Here is a 20876-nt window from a genome sequence, read left to right on the forward strand (position 1 = left end):
TTAGCTCATTGAGATGCATACCCTACTGTAACAAGCTTAATTTGGGTGCATTAGATCATTCATACTCCCTTTCAGCGGACTACGATCGCAGTACTTGTTGAGATTATATTATGTAGTAAGAGCTGGGCCGCCGCAGGCAAGGGCCTCAACTCTCTAGGACCTGATACAATAACTTGTGTGGCCATACCAAACACGTTACACGCACATCTTTGCTTCGTCAAGTATAAATCAGGAATAGTATGTGGACTCTGTAGTTCAACTAAGATTCTGTTTAGGGCCTTGAGCAAGGTAGTAGTTTTGTTCAGCTAATATGATGTGTATGGTCGGAACATCGTTACCCCGAAAACCAAGCCACTCTGGGTCTTCATCCTTTATCCGCCATTGATGGCGGCAACAGCAAGACCTTGTTTGGCAATCATACTAGAATCAGGTAAAATATATCATCCCAATCATTTCGCATGAAGCTTTCTTTTCCTGCGCCAGTGTGCTTACCCTCGCAATCGAGCAGGACACCAGCCCACCATGGCTCGCAACGTCGTGAATGCGGCCAAGTCGGCGGCGACCGTCGTCTCTATTAATCATGTGCGTCTTTCAACTATCAATGTCTAGGAAGCTTACTGATGACCTTTCGACCAGAAATACACCGTTCAATCAACAGGATTATGGGAGCGCCTTCGCCGTCTTCTTGCCGTCGACCCCAACCGTTCGACTGGTGTCCCGTTGAACTCTCAATTCCGCCTCCCTACGCCCGGGGCTCTTCCACCTCTCTCTTACGATGATCCTGTTACACTCCCCGCAGGTGATATTGCCGATAATCCATATTGGAAGCGCGATGTTCGCAGAAACTACCCAAGGATTAGCACGGTGAACCAGGCGGACGTTGTCGGTCTTCTCACAGTAGGAAGCCAGGCAGCTCCAAAAGACGAAGTTCTACAGGTCGGACAGGCCGGAGAGAAACAGCTTGTCTCGGTTAAGCAAGATGGTGAGGATCGGGGTCTTGCAGGCTTGTTTGAGAAGGACAAGAACGGTGTCAAAGGTGTTCTGGCCCCTAACGGCTTGCCACCAATGCCTTGCAACTTGAATACTGCCTCTAAGTATGAGCTCGGTACTGAACATGGTTATCCCAGCGTGTATGTTTCGTCTCCCTTTGTATCGAGTTATCTTTGAGAAGGGCTAACATTTGTCACAGGTACCCCTGCCGCACATTTGTGTAAACTCCTAGACAGTCCTCGCTTTTGAGGCAATGTATTCTGATTTCCTCTGTTCTGTCAACTTTTATTGTTCATTCTTAAAGAGTCATGAACTTTGTATGGGTGCGGCGACATACTTTCACACTAGATCTTCGACTCTGTATCCCGTTTCCAACGCCTGGTATCAGTCGATCAATGCATGTAAACAAATACTAGTAGGCCTTTCTTCCAGGCAGAGTTCTTGAGTACCTTAGCTGCTCTGCCTATTTCGCCCGAGATGGCTCTTCTGCACTTTTCGGTTCAATGGTGATCGGAAATTAGGTTATGATTTGGCATGTCTGCATCTGATCCCAAACGACTGAGGAGGGGTCGTAATATGCGTGTTCAACACGGTTCATCAAATTCTCCTATGCACTATGCCTGATCAAGGCGCCCAATGGAAGTAACATCCTGACATTAATTCAAGGGCTTTATTATAATAGTACAGTTGCGAGGGAATATGGCCACGGGGCTTCGAATATCAACGAGATTTATTCATATATCAAGCTAAGGCTAGAATCAAATACAAGGAAAGGTGTTGAAGAAGTCACGTCATCAAGCAATGGCGTAACATTCAAAGGTTCAGAAGCCTATTTAGTCAAAAGGGTTCGTGCGTGTACCCCACCACGTGAGGAACAAGCTCAGACCGACGGTCTCGAAGGCCCTAGCAACCGCGCCTACAGCTACAGTGTCAAGTGGCCTCTTCTCGGTGAAAATCTGGCTGAGGAACTAGACAAACATAACATGGTCAATAAACTGGGCAAGATAGGACGAAATATGAAGGACAACATACGCTTGGAGCGGAGCTAGCAAAGAAGATCAAGCTACCAAGGTAGGCGGCTCCCTTGTAGCTGAGTGTGCCCGTCGCATTGATCAGAGCTGCAACACCGTAGGTCTGCACGGCGCTTCCAACCAAAGAACTTCCCCAGGCAGCAGCAGCACCAGCAGCCTCCTTCGACTTGACAAAGTCTTCCTTTGAGTTCGCAGCTTGGGCACGGTGGTATGTGTCGCCGAAAACGGGGGCCAAGATACCGAGGGACGCGGTGTGAGTAAAGACAGTACCCAGGGCAATGGCCGAGGGCTTAACGGGAGGAAGATCTGGTAAATGAATTAGTCATAGTCACTCATACACGTCAATGAACGTCGGTATCCAACTCACAGTGAAGAGTAGCCATAATGTAAATGTAGTGGTGTGTGGTTTTGGTGACTGTGAGTTGAGATAAGTCCTGGAAATCGGATGCAAATAGTTGTAAGAGGTTAACCAAAGAGGTCCACGTACAATTTATATACAGAACCAGCTAACGTTGCGTGACATAATGCTGTCCTTGGTCAATCGCGCAAGACCGGCTATTGCAGTTGCATCACAGATCATCCTTGGACAGAGATGTGACGTCGTCATGATTCAAGAACAGCCATGAGATGGAATCTCAGACCAAAGTGCGCGATCTGAAGAAACTAACCAATGAACTGAACACTTCTTGTGGGCTCCTGGGGTCATGATGTGGAGGTGACCATCATGACGTCATTTTAGGAGCCTACCTACCTAACCTACCTTCCGAGTAGTAGGTACCTTTACTGGACCCTTGAACTACATACCTAGGTACAAGGCCAAAGTCACATGACATTACCTGCCTCATTGGAGTAATCGTCAGTTACGTGACAAACGACATTATGCTAGGTACGCACGAGCTTAAAAGATCGTTGTCAGTTCAGAGTGGGAGTAAGACCATGGATCTAAGCTCAAATACTGGACGGAATGTTCTGTGTCTGTTTCTGGCATCTGCCTCTATAAAGATATGGTGATTTGACCAATGAGCGTAGCCTAACTATGGCCTGGTACTGACTACTGAGGTCTGCCCTGCCAGGTGCAATTATTGGGGCCGAGAACATCAGATTTCGAGCCCACACTAAAATTTCCCGACCGTTTGGATCCTTCACTGCACGTCCCAAAGCTCACAGATCCGACTTCCTATCCGCCTTTCAACGCGCCTTCATCTACATGGAAGACTCAAGCCGCCCAGGCTCATCCCAATCCAATGACCCGTTCAACATAAGCGAATCTTTGGTTCCCGCCAGAGAAATCAGACAGGCCGGTCAGAGCGACGTTTCGTTTGATGGTCTTCTTCAGCGGCCCCTCCTTCTCAAAGAAGACCTGAAGGAAGGATGTGGTGGCCAGCTGTGGCCTGCTGGCATGGTTCTCGCTAAATATATGCTCCGCCAACACCGCTCTAGTCTGGTTAACAAGACAATGTCCGTGCTTTTTGTCACCTTCCCCTATGTACGGTTCGAACGTTTGAAAGGAAGCTCTCAACAGCAACCCACTAACCAGAACCTGCATTATTCTCACAGTAGTTTTTTTGACTAACTTGTCCGGTCCAGTCTTGAGCTCGGCGCCGGTGGCGGGCTCGTCGGCTTAGCAGTTGCTTCTGGCTGTGAACTCGGCTCATCCCGGCTACATATCACCGACCAGGCTCCTATGTTACCGCTTATGGAGGCAAATATCGCACTCAACAACCTCGACTCGTCTGTCATTGCCACAGTTCTTGATTGGGGGTCCCCCGTGCCTAACACCATTCGGCGGCACCCAGATGTTATTCTTGCAGCTGATTGCGTCTACTTTGAACCCGCTTTCCCGCTCCTGATATCGTCTCTGAGCGATCTTCTAGGCCCCGATTCAATCTGCTATTTCTGCTTCAAAAGGCGCAGGCGAGCAGACATGCGATTTTTCAAACTAGCGAAGAAAACCTTTCTAGTAACCGAAATCGACGATGACCCTGATAAAGAAACCTACAAGCGAGAGAATATCTTTCTCTACTCCATACGATCAAAGCCTGTTGTCAGTTGATGAGGGGTGGCGTTGCACCAGACCTCTGATGAAGTTAGGATACAGATGAGCGGCAATGCGTAGTTATCAAATCTATAGAATAATTATTGAATGTTGATTATAAGTATGCAAGGGCTCGGCCTGCGCCACTAACTTGGAATGATTCGATACACCTGCCTATGTTATAACTTCATCGCAGGAGCGCCATTCCTATCACTCTTGCTTGCAATTTTACTTCCATAAATATCCGTCATCTCGCCTTCCTTCCCAATCAATTTGACTCCACCCCTCTTAAGGTCAGAAACAATTTGCTGCTTCTCAGCTGCCTGTCCAGAGCGCTGTTTGGTGGACTCAGTGGACGCTTGGTTATGTTTCTTGTTCCGCCGCCTCAAGCGGGCCTTTTGTTCTCGAGTCATCTCTTCCTTTGCGACGGGCGCTCCGTTTCTCATGACCACCTCGCCGTTAGCCCGAATAGATTCTGCTGGCGCATAGAGCTCCTGCGGCGCGAGAGCGACTGATGCGCGCACAACACCGCTGGCAACAGGCTGGGCGTCTTCCATGGTGATTGTAGCAACGTCCGTAACCACGTTGATACTTGGCTGCGGCGCTTTGGGTTTGTAGTGCCAATTGGAGAGCGTATCCAGTTGAGAACTGATCTCCTTCCAGAGGTTCGTAATCTCGGTGTGATCCTTCAGGAGCTTCTTCTTTTTAGGATCGACGTAATTCGAATCGGTAGACTGAAGATGATCGGCCTCATATAGATCTGCAAGACTCTGTTGCGGTTTACTATCTTCGAGCTCGACTCGGGTCTTCTGCGCGCTTTGTCGATCTGATAGGTCAGGGCGGCGGCGTAGAACTTCGTCAAATTCTTTGGCAACGATTCGCCTCTTGATCAGCTCCTCAATGCTTTCGGACATTTCCGGAGTGACTACTGGCACAGGTTTCCCAATCCGTTCAAAATCCAAGTCTTCCTCAATGAGAGAATTGATAGGTCTTTCGACCGCCCTAGCCTCGCCAGCTACCATCCACTCTTTCTTTGCGACACTGGCAGCTTCCAAGCGACGAATTTCGTCGGCAATCCGTGCCCGCTGTTTCTCATGAGTCGAATGACTGTTGACACGGCGATCTTCGGCATCTTCGTCACCTCCCTCAGACGAGACTTCGTCGTCGAACAGGTCACGGCGAACATCAGCCATTACACGATTGACGTCGTTGTCAGATATGACTGCACGCGGCTGGGTTTTGGGTAGTGGGCGTGACCTGTTGTTTGACGCTTTCCGAGGCGGTGGTGCGAAGAAGTCAGCGTACATGATATCGCTGGTATCAAAGAAACCTGCACCACCCAGAGCGGCAGTGTTAGATTCATCCTCATCAGCATCCGAGTCATCTTGAACACCTATATTGTCAAAGGTCGGGCCATCTTCCTCTCCATCACTTTCGCTTGTGTCGACGTCGATACTTTCAACTTTTTTCTGCGAAGGGGCCTTCAAGCCTCCTGTACCAAGAGGATCCGCGTCCCAGTCAATTTCGTCGTCATCGCTTTCATCATTGAATTCAGCTCGCGAGTCTTGCCGCTCAGACAGCTCAGATTGTTTGTTAAATTCGTCAATTGAAAAAAACCCGTCGTTTAATCCAAAGCGGTCTTCAACATATGTGCCATTGTGGTAATTTGCATCCACAATACTTTCATCGGGTTCATGTCTCTCGTTGTCACTCTGGATCATGTCGCTCTCAATTGAATCATCCATTTCAGCATCTGATCGCGGCTCGGATTGTTCACGGTCGCTCATTCCATCTATAGCAGTCTCTGGAACGCTGAGATGATCACTCTCGCTATCGAGTCCGGTGCCATCCTGGGAAGGGCTACTGAGACGCTCTATGTTATGCAGAGAGGTAGCAGCGGGCTTTCGAATGTTTTTGGCCCATATTGCATAGTCTCGTTCAATTTCGTGATGCGCCGAGTCAAAGATGCGTAGCGCTTGCTCCCAAATTTGGTCTGCTGTGAATCCGTTCACATATAATTGTTTCAATCGCAGAACACAGGCGTTATCTTGGTCATTTTCAAATCGTTTTCTTTTCCTATGATTTCGCTGGCGAGTGGTCTGAGCATCGCTGACCGAGAAGGCAAGAGAATCCAGGTATCCTTTAGCAGTATCAAGCACATCAGTACGGAGCTTCGTTGAAGGGCGAAGGAAGTCCCAGGGCTTTGAAATTGCTGGACTGAGATGCAAGGGAGCAACTGATTCAGGTCCAGTTTGGCCTCTAATATGAAAACTCGACCCCATTTTGGGGCCGTCTGTGAACTGGGAAAATACTGTGTACGTGACAAGGCGCGAAGAAAATGTAGAGAGCGAGGATAAGCTGAAAGATCGGGGACCACATGCAACGTTGCTTAAGCAAAAATAATTTTAGAAGAAAAAGTCAAGATGCGTGAAAGCAAACTACCGAAGCTAGCCATTTTCGGCGGAAAGCTTGGCAACCTTAACAAGTACGAGATTTGCCGTGCAGGTGTCATGTATCTACGAAACCTGTGGTCTTGCCTAAGGAGCTTAGTTAACCCGATACTTATATAATATATCTAAAAACAAGCTTCCGAGCGCCTCGATAAAAATTGTTGGTGGTCAAACTGGTTGAAAAAAGTCTTCCGGATCGAGCAGCAAGCAGCACACGGGCCGCAGCTCTGACACAGTAGAATAAGAAATGCCTTATTTGATATAGGCAATGAATGAGGATCAATTTTTGAGTGTCCCATCCCATGAAAATTGTACAGAAACTTGCGGGAATAATCTATATCACAACACATCCAGGACAGCATCCGCCACACAAACCAAACAAGCCCTTATGGAAGAGCTAACGGCGGTACCACATGCGAGTTATCCTCGTGTGTCTCATCTTCTTCTGTAGTTGAAAGATGCCGTACATTAGAGCCTCAGATGTAGGTGGACCTATGAGTAGGCAGTTAGGGACAGGTCAAATGAATGGCCAAGGCAACATACATCCAGGAACATAGACGTCAACGGGGACTATCCTATCACAGCCACGGACAACTGAATAGCTGTAGTGATAATAGCCGCCGCCATTCGCACAACTACCCATACTAATAACCCAACGCGGGTCGGGCATTTGGTCGTAAACTTGGCGCAAAGCGGGAGCCATTTTATTTGTCAAGGTACCAGCAACAATCATGACATCAGATTGTCGTGGAGATGCTCTGAAAATGATTCCAAGCCGATCTTGATCATATCTAGGTGTAGACAAGTGCATCATCTCGACGGCGCAGCAAGCGAGTCCGAAAGTCATGGGCCACAGGGAACTCTGGCGTGCCCAATTGGCGACCTGATCAAGTGTCGTACTTTTAATTCTGCGTTAGTTTGGAACTATCCTATGACGCCATTGAGCGAGCTAGTGTTACTCACAGCACATATTGCATTGCGCCCTCTTTCTTCTCCTGGCTGGGCAAAGGCACCTCCCTCCGCACCTGGCCAGAGACAGTGAGCGATTGCCCATTGCCTGGTCGCTCAAGTGCCGTTGCCGCTTTGTTCGAGGAGTTCGATAGCAAAGCTACTCGTTGGATATGAGGAGCAAAGATGGCTTGGTTTGGGCGTCCTAGAATATATCAGCAGAGTGAGAATTGGTGGCGTTGTGAATCTACCATGAAGGGTGCGGGTGAAAGCCCGCCGGGAGAGCGACATCATCTTGGGTTAAAATGTTGTAAGATCAAGATCAGATCGGGTACTCGTCAGGAAGTTTGTATGACCATAGAGCTTTGTCTCCAAGGTTTAAAGGTCAGTTGGGGAATTGGTTGTTCAGTCGAGTAACCCAGCACAGGTTCGACCCGGATACTATTTGCACTACTGGTCTTAGCAGCTTACCGAACTGGGCCCAATTACAAAGACTGGACGTTTCATTGGACTGTGGACGAAATTCGAGGGCTATGATCTATCTATGTTAACTAGGTATTTTCCCGGATATAAAGTCATTGGGTATTTTACTAGGTAGCTCCAAGCCGCATGTCATCTTCCTCATTATGTATGATATTTTAGGTATTATTGGATGACCTCCAAGCTCCTCATAAAGGCAGTTGGACCTTTATCCATTTTATCTTCCTCACACTTCAACGTATATAGTCTATACCTTGTTTTGAGTGTTACCAATGGTTTGTTTTGCTCTTAGTATTGTTATTTTTTGGACAACGCCGGCCAACTCTAAGTCTCCATTAATATTATTTCCTCAGTCCAAAGTTGTGAGGGCTCATTCCCGTATCTACCTACCTTAGCTGAAAGGCTGAACTTTGAAGATCCTATTCGCGGGAAAGGTCCACATTCTGGGCACACTCCACACCAACAACCTCTTGAACGCTCTCAATTATCAGCGGGCACATAACTACACATCTATCCGGACCATATCAACCTGATCGCCCACCTCTCTGCGAGTGAGAGGCTCACCGTCTTTCATTCGACATTAAATAGGTGAAGAAGCTATAAGGTCGCCAGGCGGGCTTGGTGCAATGCCTGGGCCAAAAATCGCCTGTATTGGCGTGATTGGGAAAACTGTAGGATAGGCTCGTGACTACCAGACCGCGCCGAGAGCTGACACAATCCAAGGATAACCCACTACATATGTCGCTCTTTCCACCATATCTTAGTTCAACTATTGAGTTCTCATTTCTCTTGAACTCCTCTCTCGATGTTTTCGAGATACGTCAGAAGCAAACCTCGATTGACCAAGACCTCGGTTTACTGCATGCGGTCGATGAGAGACTAGCATCCTATGGCTGGTTAACAACAACCGGGGTAAAGCTCCTGGTCGTAATTGATTTAGTTGGTGATCAGGCCTCATTTGGTGTCAGCGAAGCGCAGAGAAGCGCTCGATCTAGCTTCAAAGAGTCAGATCTAAAACCCGTAAGTTGTAGATTTGCTCTGCCACATAACCCCAAGGCCATGCTGTTCCAGGCTCAAGTATTAGAGTAATAGCGCTAATGGATGCAATTCCATAGGTCTTTCGTGCATTACAAACTGCCTACATACAGCTGCTGCAGAACCCATTCTACTCCCCTGACGATCAGGCGTCGATAACCAATGGAGCCATCCAGACCGCAAGGCCTTGCCATATCACTGATCAAAGGTTTATTGCTGAAGTCAAGCGAATCGGTACCTCGTGGGTACCTGGTGTCAATAATCTGTGACAAAGACCTTCAGGATTCAACGTCGCTCTTTTCTCTGTAACCACAAGAACATGTTCAAAGCTAATAACTCTTGTCACATATGTCTTCTCCCAATAATCATGCTAGTGCGGCAATGTATCCCAGCCTGCTTTACACTGTTAAGGTTTATCAATAGAGATGGCTGTTCAGCGGCCGAGACGAGATGCGTAGGCAATGCTATGTGTAAAGTGCCACAGACAGATGGCTATGCATGCGGTGTTCAAACGGGTAGCATGTTAGCCTTGGGCAGGGCCTCAGATTTCACGTGACTCCGTGGTTTCCAGGGCATATAAGACTTCCTCGACTTCGCGGGCATTTGAAACAGCCCAGACACCACCTCCCTTGGCCATCACCTTCCCAACTTCTTTCCCAACCAGATTTCTTCCAACTTTACCAGGTCCGATCCCGATCCAGCGCTTGACTCCCCGTTCTTGATCTAGGTACCTAATGCTATCCCACCAGCGCACTGTACCAATACATTGTTGTGAAAGAAGATTCTTGAGTCTGGTCTCTGAAGAAAATGGAAGACCCGATATATTTGAAACACACGGTACCTTGCCGGGGAAACTGACAGCGGTTGCCTCAAGAGCACTTCTCATATACTTTGCGGCTGGTGCCATTATCGGGCTGTGAAAAGGACTCTCACTTTTCAATCTCACTGCACGAGGATCGTGACCGCTGAATTGACGAAGCTGGATCAGTAGAGCTCGAATTCTCTGGATGCTGCCACTGAGCACTATCTGGTTTTTAGAGTTGATGTTTGCAATGACAACCTGCTCAATGGATGGTATACCACGGTCGGAGGAATCATTGTTGGAATCCGATAATGTCGGGCTCAGAAACTCATGGATAGTGGTGAGTAATCCGTCCATATGCTCGGGTTCGCATACAAGTGCAACCATGCCGTAATCTTCGCCAGTTTTGCTGGCAGCATATTGCGTACACCGAGACATTATTTCGGCTCGACGCTGAACTAACCTCAAGGCATCGCTAAAACATAGGTAGCCCCCAGCGACCAGCGCAGAGAACTCACCTAAGCTATGCCCAAGAGTCACATCGACACGGGTCTTCGTTTCGAAGCTGAACTCTTTTTCGAGTATTCGAAGAATTAACACGGATGTTGCCATTATAGCCGGCTGCGAATTCTCCGTCTTGTTCAATTCCGAATTCGGGCCCTCGGCTATGACTCGAGAAAGCTTGAAGCCCAAAATGGAATCCATTTCTTCTAAAAACCTCCCGGCAACCCGCGGAAATCTATCAATCCAGGTGCGAGTCATTCCAACCTGCTGTACTCCATGACCTTGAAGAAATGAGCCCCTAGCGAGATTTCGCAACGTTGAAAGCCGACTAACCAGGAAAGAAGAGTGCTGTGCGAAGTAACCCCGCTTTATTATAATCGGTGGCCCATCGTCGCTGAGCTCTCCGGCAAAGGTTGGAGTTGGGGGCAGTCTTGTTAAGCCAGCCTGAGCCTAGTCAGCGTAGTAAAAGACTGTTTCTTGATTCGATGCCTCCTCACCCCTTCTAACATTGAAGAACATCACGATATAGGTTACAGACAATGTCTGTAAGCTTCAAGATATAAAGATAACGAAACGAAGCCTACTAGTAGAGTAGGCATCGTGGTCTTGAAGGCCTTCGAAACCACCCTGAGGGACTCGACCATTAGGTAGGATAGTTGTGGATCGCTGAAGTTGTATTACGGGGTAAAGACGAAGTCATGTGATATAGAAATCGCGGGGACGAACTCCGCAATTTGCGGTATGTACAGTTCCTTCAAAGTTCAACCTTGCCGCTAGCCTACGCCGGATTTCTGAAAGCTACGTAGTACTTCAAGGGTTGAGTATACGTATATCGGTAACTGATTCCTCTAGTGGCTGATTTTCTAGATCTTGAAGATGCGAAAGAAGATTCTCTAATAATACAATGAAGGCTAGGTATAGTTAATAGACAGGGAAATGGGTATTCTCTAAGCTTGGATAGAAAACTCAGAATGATCCCAATACTCCTACTTCGCAAATACATAATGATAATCCTTAAGAGTCCTCGCACCTTGTCACGTCACCTGCAGCTTGAACGAGCCTTCAAAGAAACGGCAAGTATCAAAATGGGGCTTGATAATAAAGGAAAAGCATCGGAAATGATGTTGTAGGGAGCATGTATGCTATTTCTCGCACTTCAGAAGCTGCGTGAGATCAAATAGAGCCTGTTCGAGATGGATCTCACAAGTACTGTTGCCTTCAATAACTTTTGGTTTGGTCCGTATCTATCGTATCGTAGCTCGCTCACCGCCGGGCATATTATTCAGTTTCTTTGTTGCTGCGCGGACCTATTTAGACAGATAATTTGGGAAACTGACCGCCTTGCCGAGCTTCGCATCAACAACACTCACACCTGATAGACACATACCAAAGGGATAAGCAGGATCTCCAGCAAGCCGAGTCGCTCCTTTTCCAATTGCGATTATCACACTAGGGGTCATCTTGAAAAAAGAAACTCTGTCCGAAAGCCCTGGATCTACGATGTTTGCGCCGAAAACTGCGGTGTCCGCGGCAGCCCTGCGGAACCCACGACGGCGCCAGCGTACAAGCTCTGGCGAGTCCATTAAACCACCAAATGCAAAAAGGCAACGATCAACTCTGCGTCAAGACGATGAAATAAATACAGGGTCCCTAACAGATCATGTCACTGAATACAGATCCTCGGCTGCCCCGGCTGGAATTGAACAGTTCCCTACCACCTCTACTGAGGGCGAAGACAAGAGAAACATCCCAATAAGAGCTAGTAAAAAGCCCGAGAAACGGAAATATGATACCATAGATCCGGCTATACTGGTTTGTCTTTTGCTACTTTTATTCTCATAACGTCACTTGTCAAACGCTGACTTGCGTATATCAGTCACAAACGGAGTTCTACACCGTATCTCAACTGCCTTCGTTACCAGATCAAACCAGAACCCTTGGATCAGGTATGGTCGATTTCACGTGAACATATGGTGGCTAACAAATCTCGATAGAGCCTTGCAAGTGTTTCTTCTCCTCAAACCATGACTATGGCCTTGTCATCACCCAATCAGAGGCTGTAATTTGGCCATACTCGGCCCTCGTGTCATCGCCGTCTCCCACCGACACATTTCGCCTTCCTATACCTGAGTCCTACAAAGAAAGTGGCGATAAGGCGCCTTTAGGTGTCATATTATCAACCGCAACTAGTGCTACGCCAGGACTTTTGGTCTTGATGCCTCGAAATGGAAAAATCATATATTGGGAGACAGTGTCCTGCGCCGCATCGCTAGGTCTGCCGAGGCAGAAACAATCCGGACTCCAGGGGTTCATACCAGGGATGCTCTCGGGTGAGCATGCCACGGACATTGTAAACGCAGAGCCTTCTGGTGTCATGGTCACATTCTCATCCGGACGAGTAGCACATATCACGGTAAGAGACTCACAGGGGAAACCAGCCGTGACTGTGAACTTTCTGAAGAACCCTTCCATCTATACGGGGGCCGGCTTTTTTGGCGGCTTAAAAAATGCTCTCGGGGGTGGATTTTGGCGGAAGAAAGTCGCTGCCGTGCGAGCAGGTTTATCTTGTCAACGGGGGCAACGTGATGTCGCTATAGCAACCTCGGCCGGCTTGGTAGAGATCTGGGACACGCATTGGAATAATGGGGCTATACCAAAAAAGCACTTTAACATCGAGGAAGACTTACGGAGAACATTGGCGGTGCACAATCCGGAAGACATTGGTGATTGTGAGGTGAGAGTCTGGGATTTGGCATTTTCTGCTAACAAGCAGGAAGCTACTGATTCGCCGGATACCTCCGAGCAATCATGGCAAATCGCTATTCTTGCTGGACTAGTCTTCGGTTCAAACATTCGAGGCGTGTTTGTGGTTCAGCTCAAGCTCTCTAAGGACATACACATTCTCTCTGCCAATCCAATAAGCTCCCATACCTTTTCCACCGCTTTGGATGACCCGCAGCCTCGTCTCTTCATCCCGAGACCCTGTGAGACAGCGTTCATTGTCATCGGTCAATCTGTTATATTGTTGTCACTGGGAGGCGTTGAAGCCACACCGAGCTCACAACTTCTTGTTGATAATGGCCAGCCTCGAGCGTTCTATGATACCATTAACCTTCGTTCTGGCAAGGCATATGAGATCTTGGGTGCAGGGTGCGAGGATCAAAGTGATGGCAATGCATTTCCCGCCTGCTTGCTCATGATTCGCGGCTTTGGTGTTGTTCGGGTCGCCTCGTTGCCTAGGCATGATACCGCGGACAGTCCAGAGAGTGTCCAGGTTACTGCACAGCACAAGCTCGAACAAGCTGTTTTTTACGGCACTATGCTGGGAAACCCATTGAACTTGTCAAGTAAAAGTGACTTAGAGTTTCCGATAGAGGAGATCGAGGAAGCTACTTTGAGGATCAGCCAAGGTCTACTTCGGTCTACCTCAAGATTCATACCGACTGCCGCCATATCCATTGACCAGAACCTGAAACTGCGCGCGAAAGCCTTGGATGATCTTTCACGCCTCTTGTTGGAACAAAACAAAATTCTGGATCGTCGGATTTGGTGGGAACTATTATGGGGTGCTGAGAAGCTCGCAGCTCAAAGGGCAATCTGGAGGTTGGAGGAGAGCGCCAGAAATTCCGAAAGCAGCACATCAACTTTCCTTGCCCATGTGCTGGGTCTAATGAGTGAAAAATTCAAAACGAAGCCGGAACGACGCGACGATATAGGGGATACAGTCCGATCCTGGTTTTTATATGATACCTACCGGATGGAGCATATAGTACCTTGGATATTCCATGCGATAAAGCCTCAGAAAGGCAGTGCCATGAAACAACTACGGCGAATCTCGCCAGAGCACGTCTTCGAAGCCAGCGAGCTTTCTCTGGCAGTACTAGAGACGGCTTTCAAGTATCGAGATGAGCATGCTAGTCAGTTCGGTATTGGAGATGGGTATCTGGAAGACGGCGTTTTAATGACTGGATATGAAGGTCTCCCAGAGTTCTGGACTTCTCATAGCATCAGCTATTCTGAGACAGGGCATCTCTTGGATTTTGAGCTCGAGAGCTGCAGAGCTTGGATTCAGGCGTCAGCCAGCTCTGAGGCTTCGGATCAGCACATGACTCGCCGGGTCGCGCAGAACAGTGCTAGGCACCTTAGAATATTGGGCCAGATGTATTCTGAAAGGACTCGATGGCTTTCAGCTCAGGCAGACCAGAAGCTACTGGATGAAGCGATGGCAACAAAACAGTCGCACATCAAACAACGGAGATGGCAGCTGTTCAAGCTTGCGGGTATTGGCCATCTAACGGACGCTATCAATTTAGCGGAAGAGTTTCGTGATATGAGTGCGCTAGTGGAACTCGTCATTGAACTTCAGGATCAGAATAAAGGCGCCATGCTCCCAGAAGGTGCAGAGGGGATTCCAAGCGGCTCCAAAGGCACATCCTCAGATATTGATCAAAAGATCACCCATTATTTTGAGAAATTCCGAGAGGCATGGGCTGACGCTTTCTTTTCTCGTCAAATTTCAATGGAGCAGTCAGGAATTATTTTCTCAATGAGAAAATTCCAGCCTTTCATTACTCAGTTCCTACACAAGCATCAGTCTTACTCGAGGCTTAGTTGGGTCAATGATGTGATTGGCGAGTCCGATTATGGCCGTGCTGCGAAGACCTTGGAGAGTCTCGCTCTTGAAAACAAGCAGGACATCTGGAGTCATCGAGTTGAACTTTCATTAGCGAAGCTTGCTAATCTAGCAACATGGGAAAGAGCCGGTTCTTCCAATACTCGACTCCGACAAGACGACATCAAGCGCCTTGAAGGTCTTTCTGAGATGAGCGCTGTTCAAGAGGTCATCTATTCATACATATCGCCTGTTTTCCAGGATGCTATTGACCAGAAAGCCGAGGTTGAATTGGCTTTAGAACATTTCGCGGACTCGGTCGCCCAGGATCGACCATCACTGCATGATTTGCTCAGAGAGGCTTTAGCAGCAGTGGTTACTCGCAAAGTGCTCAGTCTCGACCAGCTTGTTGACGTGTTGACCTTGATAGATTCTGGTCGAGACTCGGGGGCGGGCCATAATGAGTTTTCTGGGAATGAATACCACCTAGCCTTGCGGGTCATTCGACTGAGCCTCTACGAAAGAGTTGATCCAAACTACAGCCTTGCCCTTCAGAAACTTGTTTGGCGAAGATGCATCATTACCGACAATTGGAATGCTACAAGCAGAGCGATTGAAGAACTTGGCAGCAACTCCGACACATTATTACTCGCCACTTCACTGTTCCGAACCCTAGATTTATGTCTTAAAGACGGTAATATCATTCTCACCTGATATATATTGTACCCAGATGTGCTGATGTGATGATAGAACACGTGGATGACCCCGAATACCTACCACTTTATGTTCCAACCAGTCCCCGAGACCTGTTTCTGAACGAGTCTGATTCGATCCTTTTGTCGTCACGTTTTCGACCGGAGCAGCGAGCTCGGTACACTCGTGACCTCGATGAAGAGAATGCAATACTTTCTCAATACATTGAGAAAGGGGAGCTTGAATTCTGGTTCAAGAATTATCTTTCGTCAGCAAAAATCCTAGACCCGCAACCGGTCGACGAAGAAGCAGCCTCTGAGCCTATAACCAACCTTGCCTCCAAAGAGCACAGTTCGTATCAGGCAGAGAGTCCGACTCAGAAAGAGCGGCTCACCTGGCTCTAGCGTGAGAATTCCGAGAACCTGTATTTAAAGAAATTGCATGTTCTACGCTTACTTTGGAGCTTTCGTATATTTGTTATTGGTTCGTCGATTAGGATTTTGGGTGGTTGGGCATAAGAGCACTTAGCACGGCATCTCTCAATTGGGACTCTGCTCTAACATATTCGTTGGTTTGTGTTTACATATACACAGCCATAACATGCTCGCACACCATGCCTTGTGTGTGCTGTCCTTGGGGAAAAATGCAATATCTGTTGTAGGGGTTTTATCACCCATTGATAGAGGCGGCCCGCTCTGTGCTATTCCATCTCAAAGCCGATGCGCATTTACTTCTCTGCAAGGCTAGTTGGGTCGACGGCGTTGCCAGCCTCGCTAGCAGCACGGCTAGCGCCGCTACTAGCACTGGAGATCTTGACGACAGGGGTACCATCAATTATCGACTCAGTCACTGGCCCATGCACATCTTCTTCAAATACCGGTTCGGGATCAATGGTCTCGAACTTCGATTTTGAGCCTGAGATTCCTTGAATGCTGCTGTTCGAATGGCGTCGGGCGTTCAAGAAGGTGTATTCATAATCCTGGATTTCCTCACCAGAGCGGCCCCTGCTATAGAGTTAGCAAATACATATGATGGTCTCCTAAAAACGGCACGGTCAAGCACTAAAGGGCAATAAGATGACTAGAGGGTCGCACCAGTTTCCTTTTCCCCCGCCATTCTTCTTGGTCTTTCGCGGATCGGCGTCAACGGGCCCGGATTTTGCAAAGTAACGGGGAAGGTTTTCGTTCGGAGCGACTCCGCCATTCTGCGCCGCAGAGTAATCACGATCGTTCACTTTGTGCGAGCGAGTCACTAAGTATAGTCAACAGACGAGAGAGCATACTCCGCAGACAACCGAGACGGCCTCATGGGATTACGCCAATTTTATGACGGCCAACATTCGATGCCAGTTGTACTTATTAGGACCCAAATGAGAACAAAGGAGACTGCGAGAAACATACTCTTTGATAGATACGCAACCTTGTTCGGTACCTATTTGTATCCAGCCGGTGTGGAGTGTGTTGCAGATGGTTTTCTGTGTCTGCCCGTTAGCATGTAGAAGCGAGAGCTGGTTCTGTGAGTGTAATATTGGGAAGAAAGACAAAGGGCGTCCTTGATCAGAATGGCCGATCTTGCGGCTCCTGTCGGAGTCGACACTGTATGCTTTAAATACATCATCAGGTCATGGGATCAAGTCACCCCGCGCTCGACTGACTCAATAGAGCCCTCACACGGTTTCATATTCCCTGAAGCATTGCAATCTGTCACGGATCTCATGGAGTAAACGATATGCTCCGCACATGACAAACTGATACCTAATAACAGAACATGATACTGGACGTGGATCGTAGGAGCAGTGATATAGAGTGATCAACTGGGATTACTTGCAATCAATGAATCGCTTCAAGCATTTTCCGTCGTAGGCCGGTTAAGGACAAAAAGGAAAGTCAGGAGTAATATCCCTTCACTTAAGGAGGGCCTCAGTAACATGGCTCATGACCTCATATGGGCGTACCAGCCGTACTCCGAGTAGACCTACTACTAATTGTTGTGGCTAATAAGAATACAAGAAAGATGCGGGGTAGGAGCAAGGTTAACTGGAGATACGTAACAGAGCCTGAGTCCCCAGGCTCCAACTCGCCTGAAGCAATACCTAATCGAGCACATTCTTCACAGGCGGGGGGGCGGGGGGGCGGGGGGGCCATGCACTACTCTAAAGGATGTTCAGGTTCGCATAATGTGAGCATCGATACTGAAGCCGCCGAACCATATGAACTTCACCTGTAAGCAGCCTTCAATATCGAGATACCTGGCTTGAAGCTCCAGCTCACGAGATCATGTTTTGACGTTCGTACTACGGAGTATGATATGCTTCATGGGACAGAGTGGACTAACCCACGGGCCACTGCAGCTTACTCCGCGATCTGCGCGCAGGCTAAGGGGCCAACTTGCCAAGGGCTTTCGCCTCTCAGTCTCGGGTCTTAGGTTTACGGAGTATGCCCCCGCCTACGGAGACGTGCACCTTAAGTTTTTGCGCCAAGTGGGACAAGGTCACGTGATTTGTGTCCAATAGCAAATCGTGCTGATTCTGAGCGCCAATGCTCGGCTCTGGGTCACGTGACTATCAATGGCTACGCGCAAAAACTTATGGTGCACGTCCCCGTATATAGCCCCATGGTGCGTCTGCCAATCAGATACCTGCACACCAAAAGGGAATCGTGGCTAGATTTCCGAGGTCAAATAAAGTTTTCCTTTCATGACCACAGCGAGAGAGTCTCCAGGAAACCGTGGAATACCAAAAACAATCCGATTCTGGCCATCATTCGACTTAAAACTGCACCTTCCTCTACAATTGGCCATGGCTGAACAGAATGGTGATGATATCAAGGCGTTTGGCCTTAACTTTGCGGAGGTGAGTAGTCGAATTATAGATGAAACCAGCAATCACTGCATTCGTGTAAAGCTGTACGAAAGCTACTGACTGTTCTTGATTTCCAGGCGCTAAAAGACATATCCAGGTGATTTCGGCTACCCAGTCATATCAGAATTATGCAATTAACCCTAACTCAGCGGCGAGCAAGCAGCATCCCGCCTAGAAAAACATTTAGGCAGCCTGGAGGACAAGATTGATCGTCTTCTTTATGATTTTGAGCACCAGGGCGCTGCCCACTCAAACGCGGACGAGAAGGCTCACCAAGATGCCAGCCCACAAGTGGATAATCAGTCAAAAAGCTCGTCTAGGTGAAACCGACCGTCCTTGCCCTTCTCTGCGACACCCTTTTCCGTGACGATTCCATCAATGAGGATAGAGGGGGTAACATCAAAAGCAGGGTTCCAAACATTGATCCCTTCAGCCGCTATCCGAACTGTACCCAGTTTCGTGTCTCCAGTGACATTATCCTCCTGTGAACCTTTGATGGTTGTTACTTCCGAAGACGGGCGTTCCTCGATGACAATACTGTTGCCGGACTCGGTTGCCAGATCAATCGTCGTGAGTGGCGCAGCCACGAGAAACTTTACACCATGGTAACGTGCCAGTACAGCGAGTCCATATGTACCTATTTTGTTCGCGGTATCACCGTTCGCTGCCACCCTGTCCGCCCCGACAATGATCGCATTTACTGCGTTTTCGCCCGCTTTTGAGAGTAAAGCTGCGGCCATAGAATCTGTGATTAAAGTTGCAGGGATATTATCATGGACAAGTTCGAATGCTGTTAAACGGGAACCCTGGTTGTACGGCCGTGTTTCAGTGCAGTAGGCGTACCGCAAAGTGTCGTTCGACTTGAGAGAGCGTACTACTCCAAGCGCAGTTCCGTAGCCTGAGGTTGCAAGTGAGCTTGTTGCTCATATTTGTCAATACATGACCATCGGTTACATATCGGTGGGAACATACCCGGTATTGCAGTGCGTCAAAACAGTAGCTTTGTTTTGCGCCGGTGACAGGGCGTTGGCTAATATCCATTCAGCGCCGTGTTTCCCAATATTCATATTGTCTTCTAAATCCTTGGCCTGCATGGCCTCTGCAGCATGAATATATGCATTTGCAACTTCCAACGCTGTTGATCCGTTACGCTGTGATGCCGCCGATACGATAGTCTTGAGTTTCCGCGCTGCATCGCTTAGATTAACTGCTGTGGGTCGACTGCTCACGAGATAATCGAGTTTCTCGATGATATACGCGCCAACATCCTCTGCACTTGACGGTAGCTTGTTGTGTGTGGCAAGCGCTTGCAACTCGGCTGCAAGTGAAAGGGCTGCCACAATAGCGATTGCAGGCGCCCCGCGGACTTGCATCCTTTTTATGGCCTGCCAGCCCCCTTCGCTCGTAGTTATATCAAAGTAGTGTTCCACAAATGGGAGTTGCAGTTGGTCGATGATTGAAAGCTTGCCGCCATTGTATCTGATAGCCTCTAGGACCATTGTGCCGCAGTGAAGTGTCCGATAAAGACGAGATGTGCCTAATTAGAAGGCAAGTATTACCGCGTGGCTAGTATGTCCTTGATAGGTCAAAGGTGGGAACAGAAAATTTGCGTCGTAGGGTACCAATGTGCAGTACAATTTCCTGATTTAGTGGCGGGGTGATCAATGCCAAGAGTTCTGGAAGATTTGTTGATTTCAAAACACCTACCCATCCCTTGAAGCAGACCCACACTGCTAAGGCGGTGTAAAGAGGTGTTCTGGTTGATAGTAAGATAGATGAAATTATGAAGTTCTCTGAATGAGTAACAAGATTAATAAGTAGCAGAACAGGATAGAATAACTAAAAACTAGTAGTAAAATAACTTCTAGTTATATAGCTAGCTATATTAGTAATAGTAAAATAATTAATAGAACTAGTTATTCTTAATAAGTAATAAAGAAATAATATTATAAAAAAAAAATAAAGGATATTTTTTAATTATAATTATAAAATTATATATAGAATAACCTAAATAGAAAGAAGATATTATTTCTAAAAATATTATTAATTAATTAATTTTATTATTCCTGTTTTTTAAAAAGTCTTATATAATTCTATTTATTTTAATAATATCTTTCTCCTAAACTTATTTATTATTATTAGTAGAATAACTTAATTATTATATTAAATATTATATATTTTTTCTTAATTTTAGCTAATATAAATAAAGTCTTTATTAAAAAATATAATTAATTTTATGGAGGCTTTATTTATTAAAATACTATTTATGAATTATAACTAGTAATTCTAGATAGAAATAATTATAAATATTATTTATAAAATTTAGTATAAGTTTAAGTTATTACTAAAATTACTAGGTATATTTTTTATTATTATAATAAGTTTTTTAACTTATATATGAAGTAACTAACTTATTAAATAACTAGAAATATATTA

The 20876-nt window shown here is 47.2% G+C and overlaps 10 protein-coding genes across 10 annotated transcripts; 4 read left to right on the forward strand and 6 right to left on the reverse strand.

Moving 5' to 3' along the window:
* Positions 1-335: 335 nt before the first annotated feature.
* Positions 336-1783, forward strand: BJY04DRAFT_193072 (putative NADH-ubiquinone oxidoreductase 21 kDa subunit). Its single transcript, XM_073711857.1, has 3 exons — positions 336-582; positions 637-1130; positions 1190-1783. Exons 1-3 carry the CDS (start codon positions 523-525, stop codon positions 1212-1214), a joined length of 579 nt encoding a protein of 192 aa, XP_073569640.1. The 5' UTR covers positions 336-522; the 3' UTR covers positions 1215-1783.
* Positions 1784-1823: 40 nt separating this feature from the next.
* Positions 1824-2404, reverse strand: BJY04DRAFT_219906 (DUF1761 domain-containing protein; the record flags this gene model as incomplete). Its single annotated transcript, XM_073716721.1, has 3 exons — positions 1824-1958; positions 2023-2327; positions 2389-2404. The coding sequence occupies 3 exons, from the start codon at positions 2402-2404 to the stop codon at positions 1824-1826; spliced, it is 456 nt and encodes a 151-aa protein (XP_073569641.1).
* Positions 2405-3028: 624 nt separating this feature from the next.
* BJY04DRAFT_193078 (putative methyltransferase-domain-containing protein) lies at positions 3029-4143 on the forward strand. The gene is made up of 2 exons (XM_073711858.1): positions 3029-3479; positions 3609-4143. Exons 1-2 carry the CDS (start codon positions 3229-3231, stop codon positions 4072-4074), a joined length of 717 nt encoding a protein of 238 aa, XP_073569642.1. The 5' UTR covers positions 3029-3228; the 3' UTR covers positions 4075-4143.
* On the reverse strand, positions 4144-6480 carry BJY04DRAFT_193080 (rRNA-processing protein MPP10). The gene has a single exon (XM_073711859.1). The coding sequence runs from the start codon at positions 6336-6338 to the stop codon at positions 4236-4238; it is 2103 nt and encodes a 700-aa protein (XP_073569643.1). The 5' UTR covers positions 6339-6480; the 3' UTR covers positions 4144-4235.
* Positions 6481-6605: 125 nt separating this feature from the next.
* BJY04DRAFT_193082 (NuoB/complex I 20 kDa subunit family protein) lies at positions 6606-7903 on the reverse strand. Its single transcript, XM_073711860.1, has 4 exons — positions 7706-7903; positions 7470-7659; positions 7050-7405; positions 6606-6998 (listed from the first exon to the last, which is right to left on the reverse strand). The coding sequence occupies exons 1-4, from the start codon at positions 7746-7748 to the stop codon at positions 6904-6906; spliced, it is 684 nt and encodes a 227-aa protein (XP_073569644.1). The 5' UTR covers positions 7749-7903; the 3' UTR covers positions 6606-6903.
* A 754-nt stretch (positions 7904-8657) lies between these two features.
* On the forward strand, positions 8658-9072 carry BJY04DRAFT_193092 (uncharacterized protein). Its single transcript, XM_073711861.1, has one exon. The coding sequence runs from the start codon at positions 8673-8675 to the stop codon at positions 9021-9023; it is 351 nt and encodes a 116-aa protein (XP_073569645.1). The 5' UTR covers positions 8658-8672; the 3' UTR covers positions 9024-9072.
* Positions 9073-9267: 195 nt separating this feature from the next.
* BJY04DRAFT_228954 (ACP S-malonyltransferase) lies at positions 9268-10784 on the reverse strand (the record flags this gene model as incomplete). Its single annotated transcript, XM_073718954.1, has 3 exons — positions 9268-10556; positions 10609-10676; positions 10747-10784. The coding sequence occupies 3 exons, from the start codon at positions 10782-10784 to the stop codon at positions 9511-9513; spliced, it is 1152 nt and encodes a 383-aa protein (XP_073569646.1). The 3' UTR covers positions 9268-9510.
* A 991-nt stretch (positions 10785-11775) lies between these two features.
* BJY04DRAFT_219910 (putative nuclear pore complex subunit Nup133) lies at positions 11776-15984 on the forward strand (the record flags this gene model as incomplete). The annotated part of the gene is made up of 4 exons (XM_073716722.1): positions 11776-12087; positions 12152-12221; positions 12270-15581; positions 15638-15984. The coding sequence occupies 4 exons, from the start codon at positions 11776-11778 to the stop codon at positions 15982-15984; spliced, it is 4041 nt and encodes a 1346-aa protein (XP_073569647.1).
* A 161-nt stretch (positions 15985-16145) lies between these two features.
* BJY04DRAFT_90442 (uncharacterized protein) lies at positions 16146-17531 on the reverse strand. The gene is made up of 4 exons (XM_073721275.1): positions 17408-17531; positions 16981-17054; positions 16675-16831; positions 16146-16584 (listed from the first exon to the last, which is right to left on the reverse strand). Coding segments are annotated over exons 2-4 (435 nt in total). The 5' UTR covers positions 16982-17054; positions 17408-17531; the 3' UTR covers positions 16146-16307.
* Positions 17532-18619: 1088 nt separating this feature from the next.
* Positions 18620-20234, reverse strand: BJY04DRAFT_90484 (S-methyl-5-thioribose-1-phosphate isomerase). Its single transcript, XM_073721276.1, has 2 exons — positions 19413-20234; positions 18620-19355 (listed from the first exon to the last, which is right to left on the reverse strand). The coding sequence occupies exons 1-2, from the start codon at positions 19937-19939 to the stop codon at positions 18740-18742; spliced, it is 1143 nt and encodes a 380-aa protein (XP_073569649.1). The 5' UTR covers positions 19940-20234; the 3' UTR covers positions 18620-18739.
* Between the last annotated feature and the right edge of the window lie 642 nt (positions 20235-20876).

This window comes from Aspergillus karnatakaensis (genome assembly GCF_047715665.1).
Source record: "Aspergillus karnatakaensis strain CBS 102800 unplaced genomic scaffold BJY04scaffold_35, whole genome shotgun sequence".
NCBI lineage: Eukaryota > Fungi > Ascomycota > Eurotiomycetes > Eurotiales > Aspergillaceae > Aspergillus > Aspergillus karnatakaensis.